The 23,092-nt window shown below is 44.4% G+C and overlaps 1 protein-coding gene and 2 gene segments (V, D, J or C); 2 read left to right on the forward strand and 1 right to left on the reverse strand.

The window, feature by feature from the left end:
- LOC107383725 (zinc finger protein OZF) overlaps nt 1-15,892 on the reverse strand; it is a 29,265-nt gene extending 13,373 nt beyond the window's left edge. Inside the window, exons 1-2 of the mRNA XM_054743905.2 lie at nt 15,727-15,892; nt 11,821-12,000 (exon numbers count right to left, since the gene is read on the reverse strand). Coding sequence (XP_054599880.2) covers nt 11,821-12,000; nt 15,727-15,892 — 346 coding nt within the window. The remainder of the gene's footprint in view (nt 1-11,820; nt 12,001-15,726) is intronic.
- An 85-nt stretch (nt 15,893-15,977) lies between these two features.
- LOC107373775 (T cell receptor alpha variable 38-2/delta variable 8-like) lies at nt 15,978-19,635 on the forward strand. The segment is given in 3 exon segments: nt 15,978-16,115; nt 17,242-18,825; nt 18,899-19,635. Coding segments are annotated over 2 exon segments (381 nt in total).
- A 175-nt stretch (nt 19,636-19,810) lies between these two features.
- On the forward strand, nt 19,811-22,700 carry LOC107373774 (T cell receptor alpha variable 21-like). The segment is given in 2 exon segments: nt 19,811-21,280; nt 21,427-22,700. Coding segments are annotated over 2 exon segments (381 nt in total).
- Nucleotides 22,701-23,092: the final 392 nt, after the last annotated feature.

Here is a 23,092-nt window from a genome sequence, read left to right on the forward strand (position 1 = left end):
GAGATCCACAAAGAGTGGACTGCAGCTGGAGTCAGCGCTTCAAGAACCACCACGAGGAGACTCATGAAAGACATGGGATTCAGGTGTCGCATTCCGTGTGTCAAGCCACTCTTGAACATGAAACAGCGCAAGAAGCGTCTCGCCTGGGCCAAGGACAAAAAGGACTGGACTGATGCTGAGTGGTCCAAAGTTATGTTTTCTGATGAAAGCAAGTTCTGCATTTCCTTTGGAAATCAAGGACCCAGAGTCTGGAGGAAGAGCGGAGAAGCACAGAATCCACGTTGCATGAGGTCCAGTGTAAAGTTTCCACCGTCAGTGATGGTGTGGGGTGCCATGTCATCTGCCGGTGTTGGCCCACTCTGTTTCCTGAGGTCCAGGGTCAATGCAGCCGTCTACCAGGAAGTTTTAGAGCACTTCATGCTTCCTGCTGCTGACCAACTTTATGGGGATGCAGACTTCACCTTTCAACAGGACTTGGCACCTGCACACAGTGCCAAAACCACCAGCACCTGGTTCAAGGACCATGGTATCCCTGTCCTTGATTGGCCAGCAAACTCGCCTGACCTTAACCCCATAGAAAATCTATGGGGTATTGTGAAGCGGAGGATGCAATACGCTAGACCCAACAATGCAGAGGAGCTGAAGACGACTATCAGAGCAACCTGGGCTCTCATAACACCTGAGCAGTGCCACAGACTGATCGAGTCCATGCCACGCCGCATTACTGCAGTTATTGAGGCAAAAGGAGCCCCGACTAAGTATTGAGTGCTATACATGCACATTCTTTTCATGTTCATTCTTTTCAGTTGGCCAACATTAGAGAAACAAACATTTTTTCATTGGCCTTTAGAATATTCTAATTTTCTGAGATACCAGATTTGATGTTTTCATTGGTTGTCACCTATAAATATCAAAATTAAACGTAATAAACATCGGAAATACATTGGTCTGTGTGCATTGCATGAATATAATGTACAAGTTTCACGTTTTGAATGGAATTACTGAAATATTTTCAACCTTTTGATGATATTCTAATTTACTGGCCAGCACCTGTAAATGATTGATGTTTTGTCCCAAAGAGAAAACAAGATCTAGAGTGTGTCTCATTTAGTGTGTGGGGCCTGAAACGTGCTGCTCTAAGTTAAAAGACTCTGTAATAGACATGAACTCCACTGCTGTGCTACAATTAGGATCATTAATGTGTAAGTTAAAGTCACCAAGGATTAAAACTTTTTCTAGTTTGATCATTGATGATAGAAATTCTGCTAATTCAGAGAGAAAAGGGCCAGCTGGACCGGAAGGTCGGTAGATTAAAATACAGTGAAATACATTTTGTAACCCTGCTTTGATGACATGACATTCAAAAGTAGTAAAAGGGCAATTTTTCACCAGATTACAGACATGTTTGTCCTTAAAGACCACAGCAAGACCTCCACCATGATGTGACAGGCGTGGTGTGGTAAACACAGAGCAGTTTGGTGGACATATTTCATTGAAATTTACAAAATCTCCATCTTGCTGCCATGTCTCAGTAAGAAATAAATAGTCCAACTTTTCTCTGGTGAACAGCTCATTTAAAATAAAGGATTTGTTTGAGATGGAGTAGGCATTTAACAGGGCACATTGAACTGAATCCTGGAGAACATTTGTCTTCTTGACCTGTTGGAGAGGGATGGGTCGTAACCATCTGGTGTTCTGGGTTCTCCGGCCATGAATACAGTTTAACTCTTTGCTGGTTGATAATTGAACTGGAATAGGGAAACTTTTGGGTTTGTCAGCGGAAGACAACATTTTGGGAATTTGGGAAAGCTTTGGTCTAGGAGCGCTCCACTGGAACCTCTGCAGGCCCTAGCAGTTCACTGGGCAAGTTCACTGGGCTAATTGTTATTTATTCCTGATGGGAATGATCTCGGACACTTGTTTGTTTGGTTCTTTAGCACTGGGCTAGTTCACCAGTGAACTAGCCTAGTGAACTAGGCTAAGAGTAGGAAGTAGATGGGCGTGAAAAACTTGCCCTGATATTTTATTGATGACGGAATCCCTGCGTTCTAACCAACAAGAGAAAACTTGGTGATTGAGAAGCTGGCTGCCGAAGTGCTAAAGAAGCAAACAAGTGTTCGAGGTCATTCCCGTCAGGAATAAATAAAACTGATGAATAGTTGACTAACATTTTACATTTAAGGAGTCGTTCTGGATGGAGTTTGTTTTATGTCAGAAATGTTTAGGAACATTTCCACTCACAAGTACAACATGATGAAGACCACACACTCCTACACACACATCTGATGCATGAGGGCCTGGGCTACCTTTAAACTTCTACTTCTCATAACCTCGCCCCACCTTATCCGTGTGACCTTCCTCAACATCGCCACTGCTTCCTGTTCTCTACGATCATCATCAGTTCTTCATCTCGAGCCTAATTTATACTTCTCCGTCTGCGTCGGCACAGAGACGCGCAACGTCATTATGCGTCGACACAAGTGCTCACAAACAGGCTCACAGAAGCTGACGGCGACATGCCCATCTTCTTACTATCCATTGAAAGTGACGGAGATCACAAGCTTGTGATCGGTCAGGACGCCTATATTTGTCTACAGCCCCACCACTGCCACCTCAAAAAAGATATTTAGCAGCAAACACAGAACAGTTTGAAGAGCATTTATTCCTCCGTGACTGAAGGAGTAAAAAGATATGCAGCAAGCATTTTATTCGTGGACGGAAACTTACACCCTCAGCCCTCGGTGACTAAGTGCGGTTTAAAATTGGAAGTGGGCACCGGCACCCGGGAGGAGGCTGAGATATCCCCCTGCCAAATGCCGTTGAATGTGCTCACTCCCAAGGCCCTAAGTGTGTGTTTTTGTGGAATGTCGTCAGTGGAAGTGTATAAGGTGCAAATAAAATTGGGGGGCAGGTTGCCACAGTGTAGCGTTATGAAGATACAGTTGTCTGCCCTTAACAGCTGCCCCTTCACACAGTAACAGTGTGCAGGAATCGCCAAGGTCGGGTGCTTCTTTCTAATGCTTACATTCCAGGAAAGAAGACCGAAGAAGGACGAAGAACGCTTTTCATTAATTAATCAAAGAACTTTATTTCTAATAAAGTTAATCAAAACAACTGTTGATCAATAATAATCAGGTGAACGAACGATCTGTGAAATCAAAATGTCATGATTTATGTGTTTATTGAATAACAGGACTAACTATGCCAGACGTACTGATCCACATAAGAACGCATGACACATTGTTCTCATCCAATCAGATCTTCCGTTCTGTTGCAGGGCAGAATCTGGAGTGTTTACTCAATTTGTCCACTCCGATTTGCTAAGATTTATAAACAACTAAGTTAATAAAACAGAGCAACGCCATTTTAACGGCAGTTCCATCTCAGCTCCAACGGAGTTACATCATAGACTCAACGTAGTTTCAACCAGCTCTCAAATCATCATCGCTAAAGGAGATTACAGACTGGCCAGCTGTATTTTTCTACTTTTAAGCTGAGAACTGTCAAGCTGGAAATTCTGTCGTTTGAACAACAAGAAGACGGTTCTTTCAAAATAAAAGCTGAACGCGCTGAGACCTGCCACTACTGCCGGGAGCTATCCGTAGACGGGTTTTTTTCGTGCTGCAACACTGTTTCATCAGTCCAGTACCAAGGAGATCCAAGGACCTGACATTCCTGATCTGACCACGGGAGACTCCACACGGTACGTAGACTCGGCAAGATGGCGTTTCATGTCATGAGCTTCTGAAGCCCTCGTGGTTCCTAGTCAAAACATCTGACACCCAGATCCGCCTGCCTCAGCCTGGAGATTCTGAACACACACACACACACACACACACACACACACACACACACACCAACACTTCAACATTCAAATCCATATGCATCCATCATAGAGAGTTAGTCCTGGATGATTGTTTGAATTTATAGTCATAGAAATTAAAGATTCTTAAATGATCCCAACTCTCTCTTTTCTTGTCTCTAAGTCAATACAAAGTGTTTAAATAAAACTCCCTGAAGTAAAAACAACCTCTTCTGATTATAATATCTGGACCTAATAAAAAGTGTAAGAATATACAACTAAATTCCACTACATTTAATGGCGAGCTTGAGCCAGATATCTACACAGTTTTAAAACATTTTGTGTCGAGTTTGAGACATATTGGGATTAGTTGAACCGTTTGTGTTAGACTAAATAATCTTCTCTCAGTCAGCTAGTGTGAACGGTTCCTTCACGTAAGGGGGGGGGGGGGTTGCACATTCATCACCCTCCACAGGAGGCGCTGTTTCATCAAAACACTCAGCCTGACATGGCGTAGCGGCCATTTTAAGGCCTAACACTGAAGGAATTTTCCTGTCTTGGTACGTTGAATACTGTCTGTTTTATTGTTTGTCGCTTGTGTTTGTGACACTGTGTGCACTTGTTTGTGAAATCGGAGATAGAAATATCCCCGTCGGAAGTTACTTCCGTCCGGAAGACGCCTGATCCACTTCTATCCATCCCCGTTAACTCGCTAGCATAATAGTTAGCTTCAACCGCTAACATTATTTCGCTATAAGCCGACGTTAGACACGAAAGAGCGCATCTGCACCCCAGAGTGCGGACGCTAAAGTCCCGAAATTACCTCGTCGCTAAGGCACGTTTGGTTAAACGGACTGTTAAAGACCTGGTAGCTCCAGGCACTCGCTAGCTTAGCCGACGAGCTAACTAGCCACACCCGGTTTAGACACGATGGCGCGTACCGATAAACTGTCAAACCGTTCCGACGCAGCGATTCTGCGTCCCAAAATCCGCTACGCCTTCCAGTACTACGTACAGTCGGTTGCATTAGCGGTGGTTCTTGTAAAACGCTCCGGTGTGAAGAATCGATTTTGGCTACGGGGCTAAACGCCGAGTGATGGACAGCGCATGCGCAACAATCCGCCATCTTAGGTAACCCAACACGTAGCTCGACCGGCCATCTTGGGTAGGTCAAAAGGGAGTGATATTTGTGGCATTACTAAACGATTTTGCCCCGAATATTCATTCAAACGCCAAGCTTCCCTGTAAGTAATTCTTTAATAAGTCTACAGGTAAGGTTTCTGGGTAAGATTAGTAAATTAAAGAACTCATTACTAATTGGAAGATGGGCCCAGTGGAAACGATGCAATTACCATCACAACTTCAGGCTCCGATGCAAAGCGATTTCCTAACGATGATGACAAACATGATGAACATGATCTGCACTCTTCAGCAGGACGTCCAGGACGTCAAACATTTTGTGCGTGATTTTCAGGCGACACGGGCAGCGACCCCGTGTTTGGCCGAGAAGCCGCCAGATGAGACGAGGATGCTGCAGGCTGATGTTTTGAAAGGTTCTGACTCACAGGAAAACAACAACACCTCGCCGATCGTTCCATCCGTGGCGATGAAAAACGATGCACCCATGGACGACGGCCCAGGTACCGCTATCGCCGTAGCTGACAAAATACTGCTCGCACCTCTAGACGTGAAAGAGGGGACTGGTAGACCCACAGTAGAGGTCACTGTACAACAGGGACATTGCTGTGACGCCTTACTAGACACGGGTTCGGACATTACGATCATGAGCAAAGGTTTTTACAAAGGCATGTGCGACAAAAGGGGGGAGGGCCTGCCCCCCCCCCCCCCCCCCACACACACACACACACACACACTCATTCCGTGCTCGCTAACTGTCAGTGATTTCGTTGGGATTCCAGTGAACTTGACTTCGAAGACTGAGATCTAGATCTCGATAGGGCCCATGACCTTAAAACACCCCGTCTACATCAGTGAGACTATGACCATGCAAATGATCATAAGTATGGACTGTCTCCAGCGCCTTGACTCTTTCATCGGCTACGAGTCTGGGCAACTGTTTGCATGTGTGAGAAAGCCTAAACCGTACAATCCGCCGCCTGACACTGACTTCAACTGTTCTGTGGCAAGTCTTCAGGACGGGGGCGAAACTGCGGGCTCACCGCCACGCTCAAAGCCACCGGGAAAGCCCCCTGAAGTTCTGTCCCAGATTGAACGCGTCATAGACCAAGCGGATGCTCTTACTCACGAGTCTACAGGTGTCTCCCCGTTTGAAATGATGACGGGTAGACAAATGACCCTACCGCTTCACCTGCTGCATCAACCGGTTCAGCCCGACACAGCCCCGGCTTGTACGAGCGACCAATACTTGCAGGACCTGAAAGCCCACCTGCTTGCAGCATTCTCGTTCGCACAGGCATCTCTGGAGAAGTCGGCTGAAGGCAGGAAGTCTTATTACGATAAGAAGGCCTCACATACCGAACTCGATGTAGGAGATGAGGCCTGGTACTATATTTTCGCTCCCAAAATGGGTAACAATAAGGCGACCTCGGGGAAGCTGGCTAAGAAACTTTTGCCCAAATGGTCGGGTCCATACCTGATAACAGATAAGCTCTCTCCGGTCGTGTATCAGATCAAGATTACCTGCAAAAACAAGGCGCCCGTCTACAAATGGGTCCACAGGGACCATATCAAACTGCACAAGGGTTCCACAGATTTGGCTGATGCCAACAACAACAATTTACCGACTTCAAAAGGGGGGTGATAAATACGTCCCGTTGGTTCCACGGATTTCGATCTCAGGTTACACAAATTTGTTTGTGAGTGTGCATGGTTGTTTTTCATGTTATACATCACGTGCAGACTTGGAGTGTGTTGAGACGGACATGCTGTGGGCTCCTGGAGTCAGGTAAATGGCCAGGTAACTGAGTGGGTTAGGCCACATAGTACTGTTATCCAAAATTTGTTTTTGATCTTTACTAATCTAAATTCCTTATGGGTACATTAACATGAAAGTGATTACTAACTCCACTGATTTACACTTTAGTATTGATTTACATTTCTGTCTTTTTATAGTGTCTTTGACAGGTTGATTGAAAGTGAACGTTATGATTTTCTACGATGATTAACCTTACAGGGCTATAACCAATTTTGCCTCTATCCAGTCAACGTGTATTTCATGTGAGGATTCACTGATACCAGACAAGGTTCTTTCATTTTCTGCTTTTCGCACCATCCTTTTTGCATCTCACACAGAGAGGGGTGCATCCATTTCTTCACTTAAAGGGTAATTCACGTAAAACTTACACATAGTGCAACAGGTACTCATAGTTAGGTTTTATTTGTTTGAGGACATGAAACGCAATCTTGTCGTGTCTACATTGAAGTGCCTGCACTGTGCTCTCTCTCTTCTGCTGAGCTCGTGAGGATCCTGCTTCCTGGGAGTGGACCCGTGACTCGTCATCTGAATCGACTACTCCTGGGTGGTGCTCCGGCTCGTTGGCCCTGGATGTCCGTGGTCCCGGCATGGCTGCTGGGACATCTCACTCGCTGGGATTACTGCCTACTGCTCTTCCCTTTTTCTGGATTACGATAAGTGATATTACAAAGATCAATGCCCTATTTGGAATAATTTGGAATACTTCCCTGCTCATGGATACATACAAGCTTTGCTCCTGCTTGAGATTATTGCCCGTGGATATATATAAAGTTGCTGTTGCTTCAATTATGGCTTCCATGGGGAATATATAATAACCTGCTGCCTTGTGTGCTTCCCGAGGAGTATACGAGACTGTTCTTCAGGCGTGGGGTTCGTACCTCACCACAGTTGGCTGTTCCAGGGGGATCGCATCCTGCTCGGCTGTCAAGATTCTTCATAACTTTGGTTTGTTCAACGACCAAGTGCTCTCTTGCTGGACCACATTAACCTTGAAAAGGGGGGTGTGTAGCGTTATGAAGATACTGTTGTCTGCCCTTAACAGCTGCCCCTTCACACAGTAACAGTGTGCAGGAATCGCCAAGGTCGGGTGCTTCTTTCTAATGCTTACATTCCAGGAAAGAAGGCCGAAGAAGGACGAAGAACGCTTTTCATTAATTAATCAAAGAACTTTATTTCTAATAAAGTTAATCAAAACAACTGTTGATCAATAATAATCAGGTGAACGATCTGTGAAATCAAAATGTCATAATTTATGTGTTTATTGAATAACAGGACTAACTATGCCAGACGTACTGATCCACATAAGAACGCATGACACATTGTTCTCATCCAATCAGATCTTCCGTTCTGTTGCAGGGCAGATTCTGGAGTGTTTACTCAATTTGTCCACTCCGATTTGCTAAGATTTATAAACAACTAAGTTAATAAAACAGAGCAACGCCATTTTAACGGCAGTTCCATCTCAGCTCCAACGGAGCTACATCATAGACTCAACGTAGTTTCAACCAGCTCTCAAATCATCATCGCTAAAGGAGATTACAGACTGGCCAGCTGTATTTTTCTACTTTTAAGCTGAGAACTGTCAAGCTGGAAATTCTGTCATTTGAACAACAAGATGACGGTTCTTTCAAAATAAAAGCTGAGCGCGCTGAGACCTGCCACTACTGCCGGGAGCTATCCGTAGACGGGTTTTGTCGTGCTGCAACACTGTTTCATCAGTCCAGTACCAAGGAGGTCCGAGGACCTGACATTCCTGATCTGACCACGGGAGACTCTACTCAGTACGTAGACTCGGCAAGATGGCATTTCATGTCATGACCTTCTGAAGCCCTCGTGGTTCCTAGTCAAAACATCTGACACCCAGATCCGCCTGCCTCAGCCTGGAGATTCTGAACACACACACACACACACATACCAACACTTCAACATTCAAATCCATATGCATCCATCATAGAGAGTTAGTCCTGGATGATTGTTTGAATTTATAATCATAGAAATTAAAGATTCTTAAATGATCCCAACTCTCTCTTTTCTTGTCTCTAAGTCAATACAAAGTGTTTAAATAAAACTCCCTGAAGTAAAAACAACCTCTTCTGATTATAATATCTGGACCTAATAAAAAGTGTAAGAATATACAACTATATTCCACTACAACAGGAATGCGGAAATGGGGTTCATACCCGCACTCCCTGACTTGCCCACCCCCCAAGGTCCTATGTGTATGTTTGTGTGATGATGTGAGGAAGCAGGAGAGAAACATGCAGGGATGGGGAGGAATGGCTGGTTGGGCTTAGCTCTCCAGGGAGCCAGCTCCCCTACTGGCCCCAATAGGCACCTCCGCTGTCAAACTGGCACCCAGGGCATGGAGACCCCAGCCCATCCTGCCAGGGCCCAAAGCAGCAGCATTACAGAGCCTCACGGAGTCCGAGGGCACCAACCCAGCCCCACCCCAGCAGAATATCTATGCCCATCCCTGCATTTGCACAACTTCCAGAATATATAAGACATGGGACATCCAGGTAAGGTTGGGTCCTCCCCCTCCTGGACCTCCCCCTCCCCTGTGATGGAAAGGCAGAGGAGCCAAGGTCTACCTGAGGCCCCCGAACCCGGGCCAGGCACTGCTGCATGTTCCTGCCTTCTTCCCGGCAGCATACATGTCAGGACCCGACCCCCAAGGCCCCGCCCAGATCCCCACCCGGGGCCGGCCACCCCCAAACCCCGAGCCCCCAGGCCCCCCACCCAGACCCGCCCAGGGGCAATGCAGCTGTCACAGTCTTTGTGCCAAAGCATTACAGCCTCATTTGGGTCATAGTCCTTGATCTCTGGAGAACACAGCTGCACCATGAGAATATGAAAGTGTGTCAGGGCTAGGGTTGTCACGATAACCGGTGTAGCAGTAAACCCCGGTTAAAAAGTTGACAATAATAACAACCGTCTTGTTTTAAAAAAAAAAATATTATCTCGGTGGATTACCGTGGCTGGAGTGTAGGCGCGGTGACCCTTACCAGCCACCGTATCATCTGCTGAAGTTGCCGGCGGCACATGCGCACTTTAGCACTCGGGACATTTATTATCCCTCAAAGAAGGAAGTATGGGCATTTTTTTTGATATTTGAAGAATGCCGAGGGACAGTTGATAGAAGACGGCTATCCTGCTTGCAGCAAGAGCAGAAAAAGTGTCTGTGAAAGGCAGCAACGCTACGTGGCCAACATAATGTAGCCATTGTCTCATGGCTCCGCCATCTCCAGTTCGCCACTTTTCACAAAATCTTCTGGTTGCCACTGGTCCTGATGGTTTTTCTTCCAGTTCGACGAGTTTTCTTTTGGAAGGCTGGCTGACTCCAGTTAAAAACCGCCACATTTCACCGCTAGTTTTAACATGAAGCTAACCGCTAACTTGATAAACTGATTGAATTGGATAGGTGGAAATGACGTTGGATGCGGCGTTCATGTTTCGCGTACGTTGCATGCAGATGGGAGGAGTATCAGAAATCCATGGAAGATGACTGATAAACATAACTAATTTGGTGCAAACATTTACTCGTTATGTGGCAGATAGAGCTCAAATATTTACTCGCCAAATGGAGCAATTTGCTCACATTTGGCGAGTGGCGAGTGTTAATTTCGGACCCTGTGTACCTATGATGAAAATTACTGACCTCTGTCATCATTTTAAGTGGAAGAACTTGCACAAACGGTGGCTGTCTAAATACTTTTTTGCCCCACTGTATATTGTACAACAGATTATTAATACTGGTTAAAACCAATAATTATTACAAGTTAAAATGAATATATAAGGAAATATGAGTCATTTAATTAAAAGAGTAAGTAATAAAACACTGATAAAATATAGAAAAGATGGTAAAACAGGCTAAAATAGATCAAAATCAAGTAAAAGCTATACTAAAAAGGTGAGTCTTGAGCCTGGCCTTAAAAACAAGAACACTCTCTACGGCCCTGAGGTCCTCTGGCAGACTGTTCCAGAGGCGAGGGCCGTAAAACGGGAAGGCTGCCTCGCCTTGGGAGTGTGTTCTGACTTTTGGAATGACAAAGAGATGGCTGCCAGAGGAGGGCAGGGACCGCGAAAGCTCGTATTAATGAAGCAGTTCTGAGAGATAAGGTTCAAGACCATTAAGATATTTAAAAACCATTAAAAGAAACTTAAAAACGATCCTGAAACGTACAGGAAGCCAATGCAGCTTGTTTAAGACAGTTGTTATGTGCTCTTGCTTCCTGGTCTTCGCCAGGACACGAGCTGCTGAATTTTGTAGGAGTTTTAAGCCTGAGATGCTCTTTTTGGGAAGACCAGATAGCAGGACATTACAGTAATCAATTCTACTGGTGATAAAAGCGTGCATCAGCGTCTCTGTATCGGCCAGAGAGAGAAAGGGGCGGACTCTGGCGATGTTTTTCAGGTGATAAAAACCAATTTTTGTAATGTTCTTAATGTGGGGGATAAAAGTTAGCTCAGAGTCCAAACTCACACCCAGGTTCTTCACTTGAGAAGACGAATTAAGAGTTAGTGACTGTAGCTTTGGTAAAAGTTTCTCTTTCTGGGTCTCAGGACCGATGACTAAAACTTTGGTTTTGTCCCAGTTAAGCTGGAGAAAGTTTTCTGCCATCCAGAATTCAATATCCGAAATGCAATTAAAAAGGGCATCCAATGGTCGTGCATCATCGGGAGATACAGAGATGTACAACTGTGTATCATCTGTATAACTGTGAAATTGTACTCTTTATCGCCCAATGACGCCACCAAGTGGAAGCGTATACAGATTAAAAAGCGCTGGGCCTAAAATCGAACCCTGGGGCACACCACATGTAATCTCACGGGTCTTACAACAGAAGAACATGGCTGCTGAAACTCCTGAAGCATTCAGCTCTAGAAAGGTGCCCTCAAATTAAACATATTAATATTAGAATAGATGTGACTTTACACCCATCCTGGTTCATCCGCACCTTTAATGTGCTCCAGACTGGCTCAGGGTCTGACCCCAGGTCCACACCATGAGGTCCTCAGACTGCACACATTTCTTCACATCTGAATGTACATAGAAAGTCACCTGAGTTCTTCTTCAGGAGAAGATGCTGGTCCTCGTGCCAAGCCCAGAATTCAACGTGTCTCTCTGTCCCTGGTACAGGTTCTGGTTCCTTCTGGTCCAGACTGCAGTTGTTCTTCTGGTTACAGAGTTGATGATCCACCAGAACCTTCTCCTTCTTATAAACATGTTGCTGTGGGAGTTCTGTAGGGACCGGAGAACTTGGTTAAAGTGTCATTACCGAGTTAATGCATATTATCACGTCTCTATGCGTCGTGTCCTCAGTTAGCCGTGGTTTTTCACCACCGCCGTGGTTATGAAGAGCATTAATGACATTTTATAAGCAGAGTTTACTTCTACAGGAAGCTTGCCCCATATTTAAAACAGATCAACGGTCAGAAACATCAGTAATTAAAACTCAACTTACATCATGTTCAGCAGCATGAGGGAAATAATGAATGAGCTGCTCTGTAGGAGGACCCCAAAGAGCTCTACACTAGAGACCCCTTCACCAGTGTTGGGAGTAACGCCGTTTAAGTATAACGGCGTTTCTAACGGCGTTCTTTTATAGGTAACGGAATAATCTAATTAATTACTTTTCCCGCCGTTACCGTTACTGGGGACGGAAGGTTGTGCGTTACTATGTGCTTGTCGAACGTTGAGCAGTAGTGTGAGGCTTTCCGACCGCCACACTTCAGCTGCAGCCTGGGAGAGAGAGGTGTCAGTAACGCACTTACAAACACGATGATGATTGGCCGGGTGGGCGGAGACCCTCACTGTCTCAGTCGCTGCATGCTGTAGTGTAGACACAGCAAGTGATGGTAATAACGCCGTTTAAAATAACCACGTTAATAAAAAAAATATTTCTTTCTGTAACGAGCAAACTAATTAATTACCGTCTTCTTTTAACAAAATGATCGTTTCTGTTAATGATAAGGAAATGCGTGCGTTAAGCAGCGCGGTGTGATGAAGCTGTCATCAGCTGATCAGGAGCTAAAGAGGTAGATGTTTTCATCCAAACGTATCACGTGAAGAACGAGGAAGACGTGATGAATATCTACGGCTGCAGACCCGAAGCGAATCTGCGGGTCTGCAGCCGTGCCCTTCTTAGCGTGACAGCGGGACGTCCCGAAGGTCCGCTCACCTGTTCACCGCTCAGACGTCCTGATCTTCTACCTTCCTAGATCATCCAGCTGTAACCTGTTCCTGATCATGTCTTTAGTCCTGCTGTAACACTGATGCATCAGTCTCAAACGTCATGGAGCTCAGGTGTTATTAGAACTACCTGTGTGTGTTCACCACCCAGCTTCAGCTCTTCTGTGGTTGGGTCTGACCCAAGTTAGTAAATGTGAGTCCTCCATCAGGCTTGTGCCTCTTCTAGTGTCATTTTAAAGGATTTTATTTATTTAACCATTACTAGATTACCAGCAACAGAAATGCTGCTAAAAACACATAATTATGTGAAGCTGGAAAAATTAGAATACTGTGCAAAATTACATTTATTTCTGTAATGTAACTAGACTGAGAGACCATTTAAAGGCTCGGGAACTTTTACAGGTGTTTCTATTTGCAATTTTAAATGTTAGCTGATTGGGGTCTTGTTAAATATCACACAGTGACCTTTTAATAGTCTAGATTAGTGTAATGTTCCTATTAGTAGTTCCTCCTGTTAAGTGCTTATTTATTTAAATTATTCAGGTTAATAAAAAACATTTGGACATACATTTTATTATGTTCCAGTCATTAGTCATTTATATTTTACTATTGTAGTAATTCTTGCATTCTTTAATGAAAAAAGTAACTAAGTAGTTATTTTTGTTGGTAATTAGTTACTTTTATGATCTTGTAACTCAGTTAGTAACTAAGTTACTTTTTTTGACAAAGTAATCAGTAACTATAACTAATTACTTTTTTAAAGTAACGTTCCCAACACTGTCCTTCACACATAGAAGGTGATGAGCTACATGCAGCCACAGCTGCCGGGGCACACTGACAGAGGCTGGAATGAAGGAACTCTGCACTTGGATTCAACAGATTAATATTAAAATCCCCACAAAGGTTTCTGCATCATACATGGACTAGGGCTGGGCGATATGACGATTTTAGACCGTTTTACGATCTACACATCTGACGGTCTGTCATTTTTGAGAGACCGTTTTATCACGACTCACAGCTCTGCTGTTGAATTTCTGCCTCTGAATGAAAATGGAACTTACCTCAGGCGAATGACACGCCTTTGTTTGACCCTTAACCAATCAGAGTGAGTCATAGTAATATATTAGTGCCCCGCTTGTTTTCACCTGTGTGTGAACAAACTTGGCTTCGCCGTGGCTGAGCGACAAGGAGGTTTTCGTTCCGAAGAGGAACGCAAGGTTTCCTTAGCGCGCGGCGCTAACAACTTAGCGACGTGACATGTCTCGGAGACAGCGTAAAAACACGTTGGACGCTTCTTCTGAAGCAGGAAAATAACACCGCTTCTTAAGCAGAGCACGACGCCGCCTCGGCTCGTCCACCCTCTGCCGAGCCGGTGTCGGTACCGACTGAGCTCGGTCACTGGGTCGATGGAGCTGCCCCGTGACTGCCTGGTGGAAAACCAGCGGGTTTCATCAGACTCGTAGATTCTTGTTTTTGCTGGGGACCTCTGTATTTTACCGCTCCCTCCTGCAGTCTTCCCCTATTAAAATTTAAAATGATTCTGTAAACTCCGTGTATCAATAGAAACAATCTCTGCCTCTGCCAGCTGCAGTAAATGTAGTCTCCAAATAATAACAGGTGCATTCATCTGTGTATCTCCTTTGATCCACATTAGTGATATTCTCAGCACCAGAACAGTGAAGCAAAGAAAGATTCCTGAGTTTGTTAGTAATTTTATTTATTAGGTGCATCTAACCTGTTCTATTTTTCTCTGAAATGAGATCAAATCAGTGCTTCTATGGGTTGTCTCCAATCTGCACTGGAACATTTTACTTTATTTAGAGACTTGTTGCAGAAAATATTCAGAATGCGCAGTTATTTGCTACCACAAGCGATCTCTGGTCCAGCCGCACATCAGAGCCGTATTTGAGCTTAACTATCCACTACATGAGCAACTGGGAGCTACATAGTATTTTGAACAAGTTAATGTTTGCACAATACGTTTGCAATTGACATGTTTGCACTTAAAATATGTTTACGATTTTAATTTATGTTAAGTTACTTGAAAAACGAGAAAAACTGATTTTTGTAATTGTTTCTCTCAGGGCTTTTATCATCTCTGGTGTGAGTTTAAAATATAAGTGTGTTAGCACTGTGCTGATTATCCCTAATATGAATAAATGTTTATTTATTCAATGTTTCTCTTCTTTAATACGCAATTGAAATTATGCTATTCATGGATAAAAAAATCGTGATAAAATCGAAATCGTGATTAAAATATTGGAAAAATCGTGATATTCTATTTTTGCCATATCGCCCAGCCCTAACATGGACTTTGTTTCCCTAAACCTTCAGAGGCAGAATGCTGGTCGCCTCCACCTGCAGCTGATGGAGACAGCAGACAGAGGGGTGTGTAAAGGTGACAGGTTTAGTGGAGGTGGGTAAAAAGTGTAGGTGTGCCGTTAACCCCTTGGGTCGGAACACCCTCGGGTCAAAAAAAGTTGCCAAACGGCGGAGTGAGTACAGCTAAGCTGGTGAAGGTCAGTCATCCAGGTCATGGTAATCCAAAGGGCTTCACGTGAAGGCAACTGGATTCGTCTGGTTCTGACGCGTCAGAATTAAAGCAGACGTTTTTTTTTTTTTACACAGCTAGGATAATTGTTCTAGGCAGCAGTCTGCGTCATGCATAGTTACGTACTCTCTGCCTCTGAATCATTTAGCATTTCCGGTTATTTCTGTGGAGAACACATAAGGAGCCTCGGATCTGGTTCCACCAGAACCTTCTGGACCACGTACCGGTGACTCTGCGCAGCCGGATCCGCGGATCCCAGCTGACATCCAGCAGTCTGCGCTGAGCTTCCAGCTCTTCTTCGATGGTTTTCTCAAACTGGGAGAATATTTCCTCAGCAGCAGCAGCTAGGCGCTCGCTGATGAACTCTCTCAGATGCTGAACTGAAGACATGGCTGCTGAAACTCCTGAAGCATTCAGCTCAGACACTGCTGCTAGCTGGAAAAGCTCAAGCTAACGCTGCTGCTAGCAACGCTTACTTCCGCTGGAAGTCATGCTACATCCGCTCGGGGACCCGTCTGTTGCCACCTTCAGTTTTTGTCTGAGAAGAAGAACCACACCAGCGAACTAGTGTCAGGCCAGCCTCCAGTTTGTTTTCTGTTCCTCGTCTATTCAAGTGATTACGGGAATGGATGTGGAAACCGGATTTCAAAATAAAAATCAACTTCGAGTGAATTATCAGATATTTTAAGAAAATAATAACAAATAATTTAGGCCTGTTCACTATTAGCGTCCTGTCAATATCAAGGCCAGGGGTGTCAAAAATCCGGCCCGCGAGATGGTTGTGAAAACTTTATTTTCATACTTTTCAATGTAGAGTGAAAATAAATGTATCTTTGTGAGCAAGTTTTCTCTGTAATCAATATAAATAAAACAAAGCTGCGCTTAAGGCTCACACAAGAACTTGAATCACATCCTGAAGTTGGCCGCCACTCAGGATGTGACTTCTGATATTGATGTGCCGGTGAAAGCTAAAAGAGTCAAATATACTTTAAGTGCTGCATGAAACTGATCTAGCCATGTGATCTGTAAGCTCTGAATCACTAAGGAATGTTTTTTTTTATTTGTTGATTTATTTATTTATTTTCAAATTTTCAAGTACACTTCAGGTGTTGTACTTGTACTACACTGTCCTCAGGCTCCAGCCTTGTTTTATATTGATTGTATTAAAACAAATAAAACAATCTGAAGTATTTAATTAATTTACCGGTCCGGCCCACTTGGGACTAGATTTCCCTCAATGTGGCCCCTGAGCTAAAATGAGTTTGACACCCCTGATCAAGGCAATCTTATTTTGGATTTCAAAGTAAAAGCCCTGTGAATTTTCATTTTTGAACTACTCTTTCAATGACGTCAGAATGCTCTTCAAAGCAAAAGTCATATTTCCAAAGAGTAGTTGCATTTTGTATCAACACTCAAACCACAGCAATTTGAAATTGCCCATATTTGACAGACTCTTTTAACGACTTCAAAATGCTCTAAAATAGCAAATTGCTGTTTCCACAGGGTAATTCCACTTTAGATCAACAGTATACAACCCCACATTGATACTATATCAATATCAAGTTATTCTGATTTTGCTTTAAAAAATAAAAGCCCTTTCAAATTTATTGAGGAACTGAATTATCACAAATTTATTATGGTCTGTTAGAAGATAGTTTGATTGTGTGACTAAAAAATGGAGTACATATAATAAAGTCTTTCATCGTTTACAACCGACATGACTTCTTCCTCTGTTTCAGGTGGCTGAGTCTGTGGAAATGATACAGTTTGTAGGGCCAGAGATACCTTTGATCTAGGATGAACTTCCTGATGCAGCTGAAGAAATTCTACCTGTCAGTACAGTCGATGAGGCGGTTCTACACCTCAGTCACGGCCTCCTCCATCACCGTGTGGTACGCTGGAGCCACCACCAGGCAGGGACATGAAGAAGCTGCAGCGAGTTGCATGCTCTGCTAAAAAGGTCATTGACTGCTAACTCCCCTCTCTACAGGACCTGCACACCTGCAGGACACTGAGGCGTGCAGGTCGGATCATAGCTGACCTGTGTCACCCTGGTCAGTCTCTTGGACTCGCCCCCATCTGACTGGAGGCTCAGATCCATTCAGACCAGAACCTCTCCCCACAAGAAGCAATTCTTCCTCTGTGCTGTTGGACTCATGAAGAAGAAGAAGAAGAAGAAGAAGAAGAAGACAATATCATTTCTATAGCGCCTCTCAAGATAAAAATCACGAGGCGCTTAGAAAACGTTTAAAAATATATTTAAAATGAGCAAAAAGAGACAATTGTGATAAAAAAATGTTAAGAAAGAGAGAGAGAATAGAAAAGAGGGACATCAGTGGATCCTGAGGAAGGTGGAATAGGTGGGGAGAGCAGAATAAAGAGAGAGTGGTGAAGAAGGTCATACACAAGCCAGCTTGAACAAGTGAGTCTTCAGCTGCTTTTTAAAGGAGACCACTGAGTCCACTGATCTCAGGCTCAGGGGGAGAGAGTTCCAGAGTCTGGGGGCCACAGCAGCAAATGATCTGTCACCTTTGTTCTTTAGCCTGGTGCGCTGCACAACCAGTAGGCTTTGATCACTGGACCTCAGGGACCTGCTGGGGGTGTAGGGACTGAGAAGATCACCAATGTAAGATGGTGCTTGTCCATGTAAGGCCCTATAGACCAGAACCAGGATCTTGAAATGAACCCTGAAAGTGATCGGCAGCTGGTGAAGATGGAGGAGAAGCGGGGTGACGTGGGTGTGTTTGGAATAGTCCTAGGGCTGCCCACTCCTGTGGCTTTGTTCCAGTCACATGACCCTGAGTAGTGTTTGGGCTCTGAGCAGCACTGATACTGTCTCGTATAAATTAGTAATTTCTCTTATTGCTGCTCCTTCATGTTATTTTTAAACCTTTTATTGGTCTTATTTCTTGTTTCTGAACCAAGCACTGCAGCTATTTCCTAATGAGGCGAACCTGCTCACACATATGGAAATAAAACTTCTGATTCTGAACATAATAAAGGTCCTTCAATGAAGAAACAGCTGATTTGTTCATTGTTTTCCGACCAAGATGACTTCCTCTTTGTTTCAGGCTGTGTGGAAATGTATCCGTCTGTATGGTGAACTCTGACCCAGATGAAACGTCTAAAATCTCGTCTTCCGCAGCAGTGAAGAACATCAGCACAGAGACATGGGGGGAGGAGCCAACTGATTAGCCTCCTCCCTCTGACCCAGCAGCTGAGTACTGATGAAGACTAAACACAAAGATCAGTGTTCCTCCTGCTCACCACTGCAGACATGATGCCTCTGATGGTCTCAGCGCTGCTGGCTGCTGCGTGCCTCGGTACCGACACCACCATCCAACACACCCACCGCTCTCTAACAGCTCCCTGATTCTGTTTGTTGGTGTTTTACAGAAATCAGAGCACAAACCGACAGCGTCCTGCAGGAAAAACCAGAGGTGGTCGCTGGCCAGGGAGGCTCTGTAAGTCTCAGCTGTCTGTACAACACCAGTTCATCAAACCATTATCTCTACTGGTACAGACAGGAAGGAAACAACAGGCCCCAGTTCATCCTGAGTCGCTTTAAGATCGGAGAAGGGAAAAACGCAGACAAGGAGAAATATTCATCCACCCTCAATCATGAGGTGAAATCAGTTCCTCTGAGGATCCAGAAGCTTCATGTGACAGACTCTGCTGTGTACTACTGCGCTCTGCAGCCCACAGTGACAGGAAACAGTAAAAGTGTGTAGAAAATCTGCAGAGCAAACATCCACTAGAGGGACTCACATACTGGGAACTCTGGTTGTTGAGTCGTTGGACTGATGACAAAGACAACAGACACATGAAGCAGAAGACATCAGACACAGCTGCTGCAGAAGCACAAAAGCATCTGATTGGTTGAGCTGATGTCCAAACATTATATCAGGAGGTGACAATCATGTCTGGGATTTTAAGGTCGCTATAATCAAACCTCTACTTAAGAAACCTTCTCTGGATCCAGATGACCCAAGGAATTATAGACCAACATCTAACCTTCCATTTTTATCCAAAGTCCTCGAGAACAGAGCAGCCAATCGAGCGTGAGCATTGTAACGTTTTGTAAGTTACAACGTTACTCTACGATTAAAGTTTTTATTTATTCCTGACGGGAACCTCTTCTCTGTCCTGACCGCATTCATAACCTCTGAAACTTTATTTTGCGCTTCGGCAGCCAGTGTTTCGATCTTGCTGTCAATAAATTTTTTCTGAAAAAAAAAAAAAAAACAGGGAATCCCCTCGCATGCTAGCGTGACCAAATATGGTTAATTGAGGGTGTTCCTGTGTGTAAATGACCTAGAACGAACTCGAGCACCTGCGTAAGCACAGGTGGGACTTATCATCAGACGAGTGCGGAGGAACATGCGTACGAGTGGCCACCGCACGTTTCATAAATCAGGATTTTGACCGTTTGTACGAACGTTCTAGATTTCGGTCGTAGGAGGGACTATAGGACAGTTTCTAAGAACGTTTGATAGATGAGGGCCCTGGAATGATCCCCATTGAGAGATTAATTTAGCAGAAGGCTGGACACCTCGCTTGAACTTAAGTTTCAATTCTGTGTTTTTTCTTTTAAAGGTCTGTTTTTTCTAAGCTTTGGACCAGCCAGAAGCCAGAGATCTTAGTGGGCGTGGTGCGGCTCGGCTCGGCTCAGCTCAGCTCTACCGTTATTTCTAAAGCACCTATCAGGCACAGGGGTGACAACAAAGCCTGAACACAAACAGGATAAGGATTAAAAGAGAAATAAAAGAAAACTCCAAGCAGACTAACGGCCAAGGGTAACGGCCAGATCAGATAAAGTCTTTAGCCTGACCTCAAAAATCGTCACCGTTGGTGAAGCAGGTACATTGTATGGTGACTCATTCTAGAGTTTCGAGCCCGCCACAGAAAAAGCTCTGTCCCCTCTTGTGGGTCCTACTTGTGAGAGACTACTGTCCGGGCGACAAGTCTTTGGCTCTGTCAGTGTCTGCAAGTATGTAGGGGCTAGCCCATTTAATGATTTAAAAACCAATAAAAGGACTTAAAAATGAATCCAGAAATCCACAGGCAGCCAGTGCAAGGATTCCAAGACGGGAGACATGGTCGAATTTCTTTTTTCCAATAGAAGTGTTGCAGCTGCATTTTGCTCTAGTTGTACTCTTACCAGAGTTGGCCTGCACACCCTAAACAGGAGGGAACTGCAGTAATGAGTTCATGTTGTAATAAAAGCATGAACTACCATCTCCAATGTTGTCTTGTCAGGAATGGTTTTATTTTAGATAAACGACGTAGATGGTGTGGGGTGGACTACGTCTGATGGACAGACTAGACCCTCTGGAGATGCCGCTACACGCGCTGCAGCAACTGGACTTGGGGACAACAAAGGTTTTAAACAATAATCCATGGTTAGGAGCTGCAAACGGCCTCCTCTCACTGTTCCTTTCTGTTTGGTGCTCCAAACATATGTGCTGAACTAAAAGGCTCATTAGCTTTTCTCCACTACAACGTAGCTAAACCTTCACAATAGACGACTCCAGATGGTTTAAGCTCTTAAAGTAGTACTTAGGTGGTAATCATGTATTTGAAGAAGTCAGAATGGTCCATGTGGGCAGGAGATGCAGAGCTGCTGCACCACCTCCTCATGAGGATCCAGACAGGTCTCCTCCTACTGATGGGACTGTAGAGCTGCTGCAGACAGACAGCTGAGGGCATCAGAGCAACATTTCACCTGCAGAAGAATGGAAACGCTGGCTGTCATCTGGTTCTGCTCAGCTCTCGTAGGTACGTATGTTTCTGAGCACAAACCTGGAAAATAAAAACGTTTTCCAGAACTTCACAGATCCAGTTTGGATGGTCTCTGAGCTGAAGTTCAGAGCAGAACATCTCAGGGTGAATACCTAAATAACATCACGTTGTCTGACCAGCAGCTAAAAGCCTGGAAGCTGAGATTACTGCCAGCAGAGCTGAAGTGGTTTCATCAGAGGGATCAAAACTTCATCTGTCCTGCAACTATTCAGTCAAAGCACACAACCTCCAGTGGTACCGACAGGATCCTGGATCAGCTCCTCGCGTCCTGCTCCTCATCACTGACACCAAAGAACCCACGGTGGTAGAAGGAGAACATCCAAACCCCCGACTGACAGCAGAACTGAACGAGGAGAGAAATCGTTTGGACCTGCTGATCTCCTCTGCTGCAGCAACAGACTCTGCTGTGTACTACTGTGCTCTGCAGCCCACAGTGACAGGAAACAGTAAAAGTGTGTAGAAAACCCTGCAGAGCAAAGACAACACAATACTCCACAACATCCACTAGAGCAGTGGTTCGCAACCTTTTTCCCAAGGGACCCCGTTTTTTACCAGTAAAATTTTTGACGACCCCCTCCCATTCTCTCTTCCAATACAAACATTAAGAAATGATAAAATTGTTCAAGCACATTTTAATATGCTTTGATTCAATAGATAACAGTAATAGTAGGCTGCAGTACAGAACAAAGTCATTAACAAAACCAAACAGAGCATAATGTGCTTGACAGTTTGTATTACTTTTCTGAACACATTGTTTCTTGTAAACACTGATAAATCAATCATTCCTTTCAATAAACGTTTGACACATAAAAAATACACTGAGCAAAATGTACTTAAATGTGTATATTACTGTTTATACTAGATTATTTACTGTAAAGGCTGTGATTAATCAACCAGTCCTATCTTTAATGAACTTTTGACACTTGAAAATAAAACAGTGAGCTGAGCAAAATGTTCTAAAAAGTGTGTTACTTTTTCTGTACTAACTATTTCCTGTCTTAATATCAGTAAACTTTTCACTCATGAAAAAAACTGTGAGTAAAATGTAGCCTATAAACAAGTAATAAATGAAGTTTTAACCCCTTGAAGTGGAGAGGTCCTGGCGACCCACTGAGAGCCTTTGGCGCCCCCTTGTGGGGGTCGGGACACCCAGATTAGGAACCACTGCACTAGAGGGACTCACACACTGGTACTCTTCTACGTCATTTTGGATTCGATCGGAAATACGTGTTTAATGACATCTACTTGTCTTTTGGATTCAGGGTTCCATGTCAATCAATCAGACTTTATTTATAAAGCGCTTTTCAAGCAAAGTGCTTTACATAATTAAAATGACCCCAAATTCCCATAACAGTTTAAAAACATTAACGGACACACACACACACACGCACCCCCCCCCCCCCCCCCCACACACACACACACACACGCACACACACACACACACACACACACACACACACACACACACACACACACACACACACACACACACACACACACACACACACACACACACACACCAGTAAAAATATATTCGGCTGAGTCCAGAAGAGCCAACTAAGGTAAGGCAAGGAAACACCATCAGAGGAGCCATCTGCCCTGGCAGGATCAGGTCTTCCACACTAAGTCAGGGCGCTCAGAGGAAGGGGAGCATAGACCCCCACCTCCACTTAAACATTACCTAAAGAGCGCCCAGGAAGCAACAGTCGACCACCGCCCCCGGGGCAGAGGGCCCCTACAGAGAAAACACTGGATTAAAATGAGTAAAAATGTGAAAATAAAAGAGCT

Source organism: Nothobranchius furzeri, chromosome 11, assembly GCF_043380555.1.
Source record: "Nothobranchius furzeri strain GRZ-AD chromosome 11, NfurGRZ-RIMD1, whole genome shotgun sequence".
NCBI classification, from domain to species: domain Eukaryota; kingdom Metazoa; phylum Chordata; class Actinopteri; order Cyprinodontiformes; family Nothobranchiidae; genus Nothobranchius; species Nothobranchius furzeri.